General features: G+C 36.9%; 1 protein-coding gene across 4 annotated transcripts in view; it reads left to right on the forward strand.

Moving 5' to 3' along the window:
* Positions 1–15,963, forward strand: part of LOC125666889 (NACHT and WD repeat domain-containing protein 2-like) — a 57,620-nt gene that overhangs the window by 27,185 nt on the left and 14,472 nt on the right. For 3 of the 4 annotated variants that reach the window (XM_048900214.2, XM_056152072.1, XM_056152071.1), the window contains 4 exons: positions 924–1,127; positions 1,601–1,745; positions 3,057–3,610; positions 3,826–8,222. In XM_048900214.2, coding sequence (XP_048756171.2) covers positions 924–1,127; positions 1,601–1,745; positions 3,057–3,610; positions 3,826–7,587 — 4,665 coding nt within the window. In that variant the 3' untranslated portion in view covers positions 7,588–8,222. Of the gene's footprint in view, positions 1–923; positions 1,128–1,600; positions 1,746–3,056; positions 3,611–3,825; positions 8,223–15,963 lie in introns of those variants that run through there. The other variant, XM_056152073.1, reaches the window with a different exon arrangement.

The following is a 15,963-nucleotide window of genomic DNA, read 5'->3' on the forward strand; positions in this document are numbered from 1 at the left end:
CCAAAATCGTTTTATTGAAACTGAACAAAGGCCGATAATAAGCCACATACAATAGAAATCCATTAGTAAATCGGTGTAACCAATGCATTTCGTAATGAAACTATTTTTTATCGCCGTGGTAATCGCATGTTACATTTAATGATGTACCGGAAACGGAAATGGAAATATAAAAGTAAAATTAACGTAATTTAAGAACATAGCGTCTATAAGATAGTGAATTAGATGGGGTCACCAGTTCAACAGTCGATCAATAGTTCTACTTCTCCGTCACTTTATTGTACAAAACACTCCGATACAAAAGCAAAGAATACTTGTAGGCAGGTATATCCTATTTATTTTTTTTGTGTACATTTTACGCGATGCGACTACAAATACTTACATGTATCAATGGTTCAAACAACACAGCAATGTTTAATATGAAATGTGGTTGATAGAAACAGGTTTACATAGCAAGAACAACCATCTCATCCATGAACGACAAATTTTATTTGATATTTGTCAAAGAAATAAGATTAAATAAAGAAAAAAATATCAATGGTATTTTCGACCTGCAAAAGCGCTACACTAAAGTTCATAAATCATACCAAACTGCAAGAAAAATGTTTTTAAAAAGTCAATAATAAACAATGCATTGCAATATCACCGTAAGACTTCCGTCAATTCCTGATATAAATAATAACCATAAGTAGTGTAAGATTTCTATCAATATCAGATATCAATGATAAACATTGTCATGTTAGACTTCTATGAATATCTGATATCAATGATAAACATTGTAGTATAATATATCCTGAGACTTCTATCAATATCTGATATCAATGATAAATATTGTAGTGTAAGGGTTTTATTAATATCTGATATCAATGTTCAACATTGTAGTGTAATATCTATATTATCATGAATTGTTATTTTATTTTTGCTAGGTCTTTCTTGGTCAGAAATACGGTTATCGACCTCTACCAACGATGATTGATGCAGCGGAACTAGACATGATGCGTGAATGTGTGCGTGATGTCCCGGCGGAGGTAGAGTTACTGGATAAGTGGTACAAGAAAGACGCGAACACGGTGCCACCTGTTTACATATTGCAGCCAATCAGCACGATCCTTACAAACTTCAACAACAAGGTAAACCACTTGTACTCATTACATGTTTTTCTGAAGACTCTTTTAGTAGCTGTTTCATACACGTGGTATCATATTATTGGCGCGGATGTACATATCTATTCTTAAGATCTATTGCATCATTAACAAGACCTTATCATTAAAACATAAATTATACTCATCTCGATGTGATTGAAATAGTTTCCAAAGAAGGTAAAACAGAAAAGCAATCGAAAACATATTACAAAAAGCTGTGTCTTTATCAACCAACGGATCGGTGTCAAAATCAGTCTTTGATTTCATGATCTATAGCAGCTATGCAATAAAGACGCGATATTCTTCCAACTATGATTAGTTCAAATTACAATATAACGACACAGTATAAATATCAAGTGTGTAGTTCCTACCCCTATATCTAAAGAAACTTTACGTTTATTCCATCAAATGTCAATTTTCAGAACAGTATATAAAGTCTTGTATTCATCCGCATATTTCAGAGACATGCCAAATTACAAGAGGCGGATCAAGCGGAGTGGTGGGACACGTTTGGTCGGTTATGTCGTATCTTAAGAAAGGCTGCCCAGGTTCTTTTTATCGCCCGGAAACTGGACAAGGATCAAATGCACAATTATTTCATGTCAGGTGAGAAAATGCACCATATAGTGTCTCGCACAATTATTTCATGACAGGTGAGAAAATGTACCATGTAAAATCTCGCACAATTTGATGGTTTACAAATCTCGGTACGATGGTACCATCACCATTGTACATGTACTGTCGTGCTATCTTACCAGCGCCCTCATTAATATGTGTGTTTACGCAGACGCATGCATTCATGAGAGGATGTATGGTTAACAAAATGGCTCAAATGTTTCAATATACTAAAAATTTCAATATAGATTTTTACATTTGTCTGTATTAATTTAAAATGTAAAAGCAGGCACGTTTTATCATGGGGTAGGAAGGTGCATGTAGAAGTACTGGTACCTTTTCTGTAGAAGGACTGGTACCTTTTCTGTAGAAGGACTGGTACTTTTTCTGACCGACAAAAAATCTTCACCCTTTGGTACAGGAAAATAAACTGACCAGCCTCCCATGAAAATATAGTAATCACTGCTTCTGTAATTTGAAATCCCCATTACGATCTCTTCCCCACCCACCCACCCACTTGTGTCAGAGTGGTCACAAATTAATGTACTTTATTAAATGTTCATTATGGTTTGTGAAGTAGAACTCCTCTGAATATTGTTATTATGGGTTTATTTCTCATTTGATATCCACGATATTGTCAGTGTCACCAAAGCTTAGAAATTTATATGATACTTTGGCTCCTATGGAAAAAAATATAGGAAATTGAAAATATCTTAAATATTTTAAAGCTATTTTTCGGGTCTATGGAATGCACGGCAATACTTTCGTTGATTCGCCAAATCGTAAAAACAAAATCATGAAGTTTTTATCCCTTTCACCCAATTTTGCAAATTTAAATGATTCTATGCATATAAGTTACATTGAAGATTCTATAAGCTTTTGGTAAAAATCCTGTTATTGTTCACATTGATAATGAACACATCTTATCAAAACTAAATCTTTTTTGTATATCCCAGAAACGAAACAGCCATTGTCGCTATTTCACTGTCGCTTAACGTTTAAGTTTTCTAGTGAAAATATTATTGTTTTTCATTACTCTTGTGGAATGCTAATCATCTGTTGTAAGTCCTCTATCTTTGTTACTTTCTTGTGTGATAGTAATGATCCGATCAGAGATGCTTTTGTCACTATTTCTTTGGAAAATTAAAATGGAAATCACGACCAACGCATGTTTTCCTTATCAGTCGACAGTTATTGTACTTGATATCTGTTTTCATAATTCTGGTAAACAGAATTAGTTTTAATGCTTCAGATAAATTCATTCTAAGTCAGTATTATTCATTTACACTTCAATAATTTCAGTGACTGAGCGAGAGGTGGAGCGTGGAATCCTAAAGGCCAAAGATGTTTCCGACCATTGCCTCGCATATGTACGGGAAATTTCTAACATAAACGTCCTGTTCCGCTTTGCCGCCAAATTCATTGATTTTGCTGCCAGAAACGTAGATGGTGAAGCACAAAAATTTTTGAAAACACTTCGAGATGAAAAACTTCCTGCTAAATGTCCAGCTACTAATTTAGTGAAATACGCAGTGGACTGGAACGGGAAGGAGGGGATCGACCCCGAAACACATGCAGAATATCTCAAGAATTTTCAGGAACACTTCTATTCGTCAGTGACGCGTCTTGTAGATGAAGCAATGGCAAAGTATGAGAAGCTTTCAAGTGACGCAGTTTACACTGAACAGCTACAACATCTACACGCTTGTAACAACTCATGTAAAGTGTTCCAAGGACGAGATGATATCGTCAATAGAATCAAAGCATACATCCAAGGACCTTCCAACAAGCCATTTATCCTGTATGGTGAAAGTGGTTGTGGGAAAACCTCCTTGACAGCGAAAGGAGCTAGCATGGTAAAATATATTCGCTTCAAAAACTCGTTACCATTCACCAAGGGTCACACCAATGTCACATGTACAATGCACGTTAATATAATAGATATAATGAGGTTGATCACTGTTCGTTATCTTCACCTTGCATTACAAAGAAATTTAGTGATACTGCACTGCTCCAAATGGCATCATAATTTCAAACTTTTAGGATAACCCTATCTTGTTTCTTTTCGTAGTCAACGTCTTGGTGGCCAGAGAATACGGAGGCGGTACTTGTTCTACGATTCCTCGGAACTACACCCAACAGCTCGAGTGTGATTCCACTCCTTGTCAGTCTGTGCAATCAAATATCTTTTATCTACGGCCAGCCCAAAGATGAAATTCCAGCGGACGAACTCTCGCCCTTAGTACAACACTTCAAAAAACTTTTGACATCCGCCACTGCAGAGCGCCCGCTTAATATTATATTGGATTCTTTGGATCAGCTCTCTGGAGCTGACGGGGGTCATTCCCTAGCGTGGCTGCCGACCAATCTTCCCGAGAACGTTAAACTCATTGTTTCCGCTATACCTAGCATGTACAACCTCCTCGAAACCCTACAAGCCCTTGTAGAAGTACCGGAAAATTTCGTCCAGGTTCTTCCACTAGGAGAAAACTTAGGTGGTACTATTCTAAAGTTCTGGTTAAAGAACGCGAGTAGAGATATAAGTACTGAACAGTGGGAGATTGTTAACGAAGCTTTATCAAAGTGCAATTTGCCCTTGTATGTAAAACTTGTATTTGACGAAATATGTCGCTGGAAGTCTTACACGCCATTGAAACAGACACAACTGAATTTCACAATTCATGACACAATTATCAAACTGTATGAACGAATCGAAATTCAGCACGGCAAAACTCTCGTTGCACATGCTCTTGGATACATTACAGCGGCGAAAAGCGGTTTATCTGAGTCTGAACTTGAAGATTTGCTTTCATTGGACGAAAAGGTCCTGAATGACGTGTATCAGTATCACTTACCGCCTGTGCGTCGTATTCCGCCTCTTCTGTGGACACGAATTCGCAGTGACCTTCCTCACTATTTGAGTGAAAGAGAAGCGGACGCCGTCAATGTCATCAATTGGTACCACAGACAGTTTATTGAAGCTGCAAGGGAAAGATATTTCAAGAACTTGAATTTTGTCAGCGGCATGCATGCTAACATAGCCGAATACTTCCTTGGGTTATGGGGAGGTGGTGTTCCAAAGCCCTTTACATACTCGGAGCAACAACGCAGAATGTTTCATCTGGCTGACCTGAATGGTGAAAGCGACCGAAAGGTTCCTGAACAGCCATTGGCATTTTACAACGAGCAAGGGGAAGTCATTCGATACAATTTACGAAAACTAAATGAGCTTCCGTTTCATTTGATCCGCTCTCACCAGTACGAAGAACTTTACAATCACTGCCTTTTCAATTACGGGTTTCTACACTCCAAATTGAATTCAATGCCTCTGCAAAGTGTTCTAGCTGATTTCGAAGACCTTATGGACCATGTGTTCCAAAAGGATGCGAAACTAATAGCTGATGCAATAAAACTGTCCAGTTCGATTCTCGGTCATTGCCCGGACATGTTAGGTCCACAGATCATTGGTAGACTGCTGCCATACTACCAACAGAACACCAATATTCGCAGCCTCATTCAGCAATGTGACAGTGATGGTTTAGAGCACTGTGCTTTAGTTCCGGCTCATCACTGCCTACACACCCCTGGTGGACCGTTGCAATATTCTTTAGAAGGTCATCCATTCGCGCCATTTGGAATTGGCACAACATCCAATGGGAAATACTTGGTTTCAGTGTCGAATAAATTCATCATATGGGATCTTGTTACCAGTGATATATTTCGACAGATTGTACCCGGCATTGGTGGCATAATGCAAAATCTCGTCATCAGCGAAAATGATAAATACGCTGTCAGTTACACCAACAACAACCAAGTCGTTGTCTGCACGATCATGACAGGCGATTTCCTCGTTCTATCTCCAGATATCAAAAAGAAAGATGAATCAATCATTGGAACCTGCGTTTCGTTGACGCACATTGCGACATGGACAACCTCGTTATGGTATTTGTACACTCTCAATGGCAAACTTATTTCAAGTCACGTCATTGAACTTAAAATGCCACTGCTGTCAGTAGAGTTTGGAACAGATAACAAGACTTACTTGATTGTCAGGAGCGGAACCGATTCAGAATCGGACATGGCGCTGGAAGTGCACGATAAATCGATATCGCCATTTGAGTTCCACAGCGCAGTAGCGGTATCGAAAGACAAAATGCGTGTGTATGCTTGCATTGCTATAAGTGACAACGCTATAGCTGTATACAAAAGGGAAAGCGACGCTTGGAAATACGATCGAACATTGGGTGATAATTACGATGCAATATTCTCATTAACTCTTTCACAAGACGAGAATTATCTTGCAGCTACAATTGCAAGTGGCTTTAAGCTTTGGAATTTGCAAAAAGATTCGCTAGTGAAATTAAGTCTACCTCCACGAACCAGAAACATTCCAAATAAGAACCCTCTCATTTCCCTTGTGGTCTTCACGAAGCAGAATCACTTTGTTGTCGCTGCAGTTAGAAAGAATTTGTATGTCTGGGATACAAAACAAGGGAATATGGTTAAAGTTTTGGACGCCCATTTTGGCCGAATCATCTCAATCGATGCTGTGACGTCAGGAGGAAATAAAATCATCTCTGCTTCCATTGACAAAACCATCAAAGTGTGGAATTTTGACAACATTTTGGAGGATGTGTATTCCATCGATCGTTTAGAAAAACCAATTGAATTCATCCACCTCTCAGATGAAAGTCCATATGGCGTAACGACAAGTCGAAATTGTGTTGGAGTTTGGGATCTAAATACAGGAAAATTGGTGTACACATTGGAAACGAGAGCAGTGGTGTCTTTGGCGAGAATAACGAGAGATGGAAAAAATGTTGTGGCAGCAGAAACCGGAAAACTCCTCTACTGGGAAGTCGATCAAGAATCTTCTTTCAGGTCCATCCTGCAAAAGGATGTCGCCGTCCTTTTCTTTGCTGAGGAGGACATGCGTGTGATAGCAATATCGAAACAAATTGGAAACAAAGCGCTTTGCAAGGCGTACACATTTCCTGAGGGAGAAACAATATTTTCAATCGAATACAATTACAAAAATTTCAAAGGTGGCTGCATTACTAAAGAGGGTAACTTTCTAGCTCTACCTGGTTCGGATAAAAGTGGCGATGTGTTGGGAGTATATCAAGCAAAAACAGGAACTCATTTGTACAATCTACAGTTGAAATATACAAACTATAAGGAGCTAACCGGAATTCGTGCAATGCCCCATGATACAAATCAGATCGTAATCATTGATGAAGAGAAAGGAAACATCCTTGATTTGAAAAAGAAGACGCTTGTCAGATCCGTCTTGAAATGGAATGGGATGGCTATGAAAACTGGGAAAACAGGTCTTTATGCTCCAAACCGAGGTGGCCTTGATCTACTAGATCTAAAATCGGGAAAGACTGTCCGAACGTTGATCCCACGTGTGGCAGAGGGTGTGTTTAGTATTGATGTCATGTTCACAGAAAACGACAAACACGTTGTGTATTATCATTCTGGTCATCGCACACTCCGCGTGTTCCGAATATCTGATGGCAAAAGGATCGCCAACTTTAAGGCACATGCGGAAGTCTCGTATATGGCAGGAACGATGGAAGGAGGGACATTAGTAATCGGAGCAGTTGATGGTAGTTTAACAATTCTCACCATTGCGGATCCGGAGTATGAAGAAAATGTCGAGTTTCTGCAGTCTCTCCCTAGCAGACATCTAGCAAGAGCTGCCAATGGACTTCCTGGGGAGGGTGAAGTAGTGACAGGAAAGAACAGCATGGGCACAGCACTACAGGTTGCAAGGTTCGTGGCCAAGGCTCGTGCTGTTCAGCGATCTAGAGCTTGCGTCATTTCATGACGTAGGCATTCCTTGTTGTGTGACGTAGAACACAAGTGTGCAGAATCCCTTGCAACTTTCTTTCCTTCTCAATGATTTTATTTTTGCTTAGATTTTTACACCTACATTGCTTTTTGTGGTGGAATATACTGCAATGTTGTCTAGTGAATCCCTGATATTTTTGTAGATGTACTATCCTGATATATATATATGCTGGTGCTGTCTCTATGTGCTAATATCGAATGTCTGTTAGATCTCTGTAGACGGATTGCAAAGAGTAGTGATAACACATAAACAAATTGATATTAGAATCCTGCCCTAGCTGTTAACTTATAGTAAATTACCCCCAACCAATTGTTTTCCAAAGGTACAACATGATAACGATTCATAGATACTACGCAAAAGGTTAGAGTAATAACGGCATAGTCAAAATGATAATATTATGACCCCATTCGTGGAGTGTACTGTTGGTTTATAATTGTTATAGATGAATTCTTAAACTTTCAGTAAAATTAATTTTGTTTTTTAAAAATCCGTCCTTACCCATGTCATTAATGTTATATAATCTTTGTGTCAATTGTTTTCTTTGAATGCACAATTTTCGTTCTAATTGTTGCAAAACATAATTATACCAATAAAAGAATTTTCCTATTAAAGATTTACTAATGTTTTGATTAAGATTATAAAGTGTTGATGTTAACACTGCTACATTATATTTCAGGTCTTTAGTAGGCTCTACGTGGGTTAATATATATCAGTATCCTTCCTAAGAAATCAATGGAACGAATGCTTTTCTGCTCATGCTTACATTTTCCATATCTATTTCATTTTCAATACATTGTCCCTCTCAATTCTTTTATGATATCTTCCTTCAATGATATAGATTTTCAAATAGGAACTTGGTGTTATCACCAACGACCGATTTATTACAATTTCCTGTCTCTACGATAAACTTTTACTGATATTAGACGTCACTATTAGGGGAAGGTGTCGCATATCTAAAGCCGTGCTAGGCGATTTCAACCATTTAACTGTGAGGGTTCTTTATTACATCAATGCCTCTCATGAATTAGCAACCTGCTCGTAACGGAATCGTGTGAAACCTCGAGGGATCGACTAGGAACTAGTCGTTATCCCAGTCTCACAAAAAAATGATGTGATACGGCACGGTATATAACAACAAGACGATATATAAGAATTTGTTACATACCGTAGCATGAATAGCGAAGCTATGTAACATTTTGTGTTACGTTGAGTCGCCATTTGTGCTACGCTTTGTAACAAATTGTTGCATACTGGTCGGGGTATGCACCTATTTCAGGTTATTCCAAAAATAGATCTTGTAGATTTCTTTTAATCGTTGTGTTTGTTAGTAGGTATATGTGTGTGCCTTTCATGTAAAACCACATTCAATATTTGTCTCATTCTTACCTTTATTTAAAGATGAATAAAATTTCCGGGTATAACGACAGTCATTACATCACCCCAAAATTATTCTGGGGGCCATATCGTTTTGGTACCATGCGTTCGTCCTCTATAAGTACCTGTCTTTCTACCTGTCTGTCTTTCTTCCTGTGTGATGCCTGTTATGCACTACCCTAGTAGTTTTTAATCACAAACCTCAAAACCTCCGCATCCAAGAGGTATCTGAGTGTTTCTGTGGTTTTAGCATCCTCCTGAACATGTTGAGTGTGGATTTACATCAACGACGCACATACATACCTACTCACAAATACAATGATTAAGAATAATCTACAAAACCTTAGGGGCCTCCGTGGCCGAGTGATTAGAGCATCACGCTCAAAATTACACGGCCTCTCACCTCTGATCGGCGCAGGTTCGAATCCCACTCGCGCCGGTGAGTGAAAAAGTTTCGCAGTTTACTTTCGGATAGTCGGTGGTCTCTTCCCAGGTACATTGTATCTGGGTTCTCTCTTCCACCAATAACTGAAAAATTGTTGAGTGTGGCGGAAAAGAGCAAAAAACAAACAAACAAGACTTAAAGATTCGCAAAGTATGTAACAATTTCTTGCAAGTTGTGCTACGCTTTGTAACAGAAATGTTGTTACATAGCGTCGCCATTCGCCCTACGATATGTAACAAATTGTTACACATCGTCTCGTTGTTACACACTGTGTCGTATCGGTGCAATGCCAATTAAAGTACCATGACAGGGAATTAGTTATGAGCTAAGTAATGGTATAGAAATAGTTAGTGATTTATCAATATGAGAATTATATTGTTAAAGTCTACGCTGTACATCACGAACTGAAATTTCATTTTCCGCCTTTTAATTACAGTATGTCATAAAAAAACTAGGTTAATTAAGTTCAGATACAGATCTATATTGCTTCGGAATTTTCTCTACGGATATTGTGAGTCATTTTATTTGATAAATAACTGCACAACTTTGCTTTCAAATCTCACCCCCCCCCCTCCTGTTTTGCTTGCTATATGCTGGGATCCATCTTTAAATCAACATTACATTACGAGATCCCTATCATAAATATTAATCACTATTTACTCTTTACCTATATCGATCATCAATCCTGGTAAATAACTTTTACACCATTATCACCATCGTCTGATACGATAACCAAAACATATCTTCAACAAGCATTTAAACGTTTTCTCTTCAAACCATTATACAAACATGAGTGGTATCACAAACACTAATCCCACCAAAAACATCGCATCACCACTGTAAAAATAAGTAAATACAATCACAGACACCAACAACAACACACACACACACCTTATCACTATCACAAACAACACACACCTTATGACTATAACAACACACACACACACACATTATCACTATCACAAACAACACACACCTTATGACTATAACAACACACACAAAACACTTAATCACTATCACACACAAAACACTTAATCACTATCACACACAAAACACTTAATCACTATCACACACAAAACACTGTATCACTATCACAAACAAAACACTGTATCACTATCTGAAACAATACACGCAAAAACGCTTTATCCCAAACACACCACAAACAATTCATCACTATCACAAACAACAACATCCACACGAAACACTTTATCACAAACAACAACACCCACACAAAACAATTTATCACACCTACAAAAACTCTTTATCACTATCACAAACAACAAAACCCACACAAAACAATTTATCACACCTACAAAAACTCTTTATCACTATCACAAACAACAACACCCACACAAAACAATTTATCACACCTACAAAAACTCTTTATCACTATCACAAACAACAACACCCACACAAAACAATTTATCACACCTACAAAAACTCTTTATCACTATCACAAACAACAACACCCACACAAAACAATTTATCACACCTACAAGAACTCTTTATCACTATCACTAACAACAACACCCACACAAAACAATTTATCACACCTACAAGAACTCTTTATCACTATCACAAACAACAACACCCACACAAAACAATTTATCACACCTACAAAAACTCTTTATCACTATCACAAACAACAACACACAAAACATTTTATCACACCTACAAAAACTCTTTATCACTATCACAAACAACAACACCCACACAAAACAATTTATCACACCTACAAGAACTCTTTATCACTATCACAAACAACAACACCCACACAAAACAATTTATCACACCTACAAAAACTCTTTATCACTATCACAAACAACAACACACAAAACATTTTATCACACCTACAAGAACTCTTTATCACTATCACTAACAACAACACCCACACAAAACAATTTATCACACCTACAAGAACTCTTTATCACTATCACAAACAACAACACCCACACAAAACAATTTATCACACCTACAAAAACTCTTTATCACTATCACAAACAACAACACACAAAACATTTTATCACACCTACAAAAACTCTTTATCACTATCACAAACAACAACACCCACACAAAACAATTTATCACACCTACAAGAACTCTTTATCACTATCACAAACAACAACACCCACACAAAACAATTTATCACACCTACAAAAACTCTTTATCACTATCACAAACAACAACACACAAAACATTTTATCACTATCACGAACAAAACACACAAAACACTTTATCACAAACAACAACAAACGCAAAACACTTTATCACAATCACAAACAACAATACGCAATAAAAACACGTGAGCACTCTCACAAACATCAACACCCATAATACACTTTATCACTATCCCCAAAAAAAAACACCCATAAAACACTTTTTCATTATCACAAACAACAACACCAACACAAAACATTCTATCACTATCACAAACAACAACAAACACGAAAACTCCTTTATCACTATCACAAACAGCAACCATACCAAACACTTTATCACTATTGCAAACAAGACTCATTGAAAACATTTTAGCACTATCGCAAACAACAACACCCATCAAAATAATTTATAACAAACAACAACAAACACAAAACACAACACCCTCAAAAGAATTTTATCACTATCACAAACAACAACACCCATCAAAATGATTTATCACTATCACAAACAGCAACAAACACAAAACATAACACCCATCAAAATAATTTATCACTATCACAAACAACAACACCCACAAAAACTCTTTATCACCTCACAAACAACAACACCCGCCAAAAACTCATTATCACACCACAAACAACAACACCCCCAAAAACTCTTTATTACCTAACAAACAGCAACAACACAAAAAACTCTTTATCACCTCACAAACAGCAACAACACAAAAACTCTTTATCAGCTCACAAACAGCAACAACACAAAAAACTCATTATCACTATCACAAACAGCAACAAAACAAAAAACTCTTTATCACCTCACAAACAAAAACAAACACAAAATACTTTATCACAATCACAAAAAACACCAACACAAAACATTCTATCACTATCACAAACAACAACAAACACGAAAACTCCTTTATCACTATCACAAACAGCAACCATACAAAACACTTTATCACTATTGCAAACAAGACTCATTGAAAACATTTTATCACTATCGCAAACAACAACACCCATCAAAATAATTTATCACAAACAACAACATTTTATCACTATCACAAACAACAACACCCATCAATATGATTTATCACTATCACAAACAGCAACAAACACAAAATACAACACCCACAAAACATTTTATCACAAACAACAACACCCACAAAAACTCTTTTTCACCTCACAAACAACAACACCCCCAAAACTCTTTACAAACAACAACACCCCCAAAAACTCTTTATCACCCCACAAACAACAACACCCACCAAAAACTCTTTATCACTATCACAAACAACAACACCCACAAAAACTCTTTATCACCTCACAAACAACAACACCCCCAAAAACTCTTTATCACCCCACAACCAACAACACCCCCAAAAACTCTTTATAACCCCACAACCAACAACATCCACAAAAACTCTTTATCACCTCACAAACAACAACACCCCCAAAACTCTTTATCACCCCACAAACAACAACACCCACAAAAACTCATTACTATCACAAACAACTATGATATAACTATCATACACAACGACACCCACACAAAAACATTCATCACTATTACAAATAATAACACCCACAAAAACTCTTTATCCCTATCACAAACAGCAATCTATCACTTTCACAAACAACAACAAATATAAAAACACATTATCACTATCATAAACAACATCTATTAAAAACAATCTATCACTTTCACAAACAAAAACACATATCAAAACACATTATCACTATCATAAACAACACACAATACACGTTATCACAAACAACAGTACCCACAGAAACGCTTTATCACTATCACAAACAACAACACCCACACAAAACATTCTATTACTATCACAAACAACAACACCCACACAAAACATTATATTACTATCACAAACAACAACACCCATACAAAACATTCTATTACTATCACAAACAACAACACCCACACAAAACATTCTATTACTATCACAAACAACAACACCCATACAAAACATTCTATTACTATCACAAACAACAACACCCATACAAAACATTCTATTACTATCACAAACAACAACACCCACACAAAACATTCTATTACTATCACAAACAACAACACCCACACAAAAACATTCTATTACTATCACAAACACCAACACCCATACAAAACTTACAAAGACATATTAGCACTATAACAAACAACAACACTCACAATAACATGTTATCACTATCACAATTAACAACATTCAAAAAAAAGTTTATCATTATAACAAACACCAAAACTCAATATCAGAAACAACAACACCTATCGTAAGCACAAAAACATAGTACAAATCTCTGTTTGTCTTGGACTATTAGTAAGGTGTGACTTTTTCGACGCTACCTATATACTGCGTGCGAAATGGTGATCTAGATTCTCGTAGATTAAGAGTGCAATCGCATCAGTAATTTCGGATGTTACTGACAAAAGTCGAAATGACCAGAACACCAGTAACCACCAAAAACATCTCATCATTATATCACAAACACCAATAACATCTGAAAACATCTCATCACTGTCGCAAATCCAGCAATCATGAAAAAATCTCATAACTATCAAGACACCAGTAACCACCAGGAACATCTCATCACTATCACAAACACAAGCAATCACCCCAAACATCTCATCACTATCTCAAACACCAATAACCACCGGAAAAATCTCATCACTATCTCAAACACCAATAATCACCGGAAACATCTCATCACTATCTCAAACACCAATAATCACCGGAAAAATCTCATCACTATCTCAAACACCAATAACCACCGGAAAAATCTCATCACTATCTCAAACACCAATAATCACCAGAAACATCTCATCACTATCTCAAACACCAATAATCACCGGAAACATCTCACCACTATCACAAACACCAGTAACCACCAGAAAAATCTCATCACTATCACAAACACCAGTAATCACCACAAACATCTAATCACTATCACAAACACCAATAATCACCAAAAACATCTCATCACTATTACAAACACCAGTAATGACCGGAAACATCTCATCACTATCACAAACACCAGTAACCACTAGAAAGATATCATCACTATCACAAACACCAATAATCACCACAAACATCTCATCACTATCACAAACACCAATAATCACCAAAAACATCTCATCACAAACATCAGTAATCACCGGAAATATCCCATCACTATCACAAACACCAATAATCACCAAAAACATCTCATCACTATCACAAACACCAATAATCACCAAAAACATCTCATCACTAACACAAACACCAGTAATCACCGGAAACATCTCATCACTATCACGAACACCAATAATCACCAGAAATATCTCATCACTATCACAAACACAAGTAATCACCACAAACATCTCATCACTATCACAAACACCAGTAATCACCGGAAAAATCTCATCACTATCACAAACACCAATAATCACCACAAAAATCTCATCACTATCACAAACACCAGTAATCACCACAAACATCTCATCACTATCACAAACACCAATAATCACCGGAAATATCTCATCACTATCACAAACACCAGTAACCACTAGAAAGATATCATCACTATCACAAACACCAATAATCACCACAAACACCTAATCACTATCACAAACACCAATAATCACCAAAAACATCTCATCACTATAACACAAACACCAGTAATCACCACAAACATCTCATCACTATAACACAAACACCAGTAATCACCACAAACATCTCATCACTATCACAAACACCAATAATCACCTGAAAAATCTCATCACTATCACTAATACCAGTAACCACCACAAACATCGCATCACTATCACAAACACCAGTAACCACCACAACCATTTCATCACTACATGTATCACAAAAACCAGTAATTACTGCAAACATCTCATCACTAACACAAACACCAATAATAACCGGAAACATCTCATCACTATCTCAAACACCAGTAACCACCAAAAACATCTCATCACTATCACAAGTACAAATAATCACCGGAAACATCTCATCACTATCACAAACATCAATAATCACCAGACACATATCATTACTATCACAAACACCAGTTTTCACCAGAAACATCTCATCACTATCACAAACACCAATAATCACTAAAAACATCTCATCACTATCACAAACACCAGAAACCACCACAAACATTTCATCACTATCACAAGCAAAAATAATCACCAAAAACATCTCATCATTATCACAAACACAAGTAATCACCACAAACATATCATCACAATCACAAACACCAATAATCACCGGGGATATCTCATCACAATCACAAACACCAATAATCACAAGAAACATGTCATCACTATCACAAACACCAGTTACCACCAGAAACATCTCATCACATCACAAACAC

Source organism: Ostrea edulis, chromosome 10 (assembly GCF_947568905.1).
Source record: "Ostrea edulis chromosome 10, xbOstEdul1.1, whole genome shotgun sequence".
In the NCBI taxonomy this organism is placed as follows: domain Eukaryota; kingdom Metazoa; phylum Mollusca; class Bivalvia; order Ostreida; family Ostreidae; genus Ostrea; species Ostrea edulis.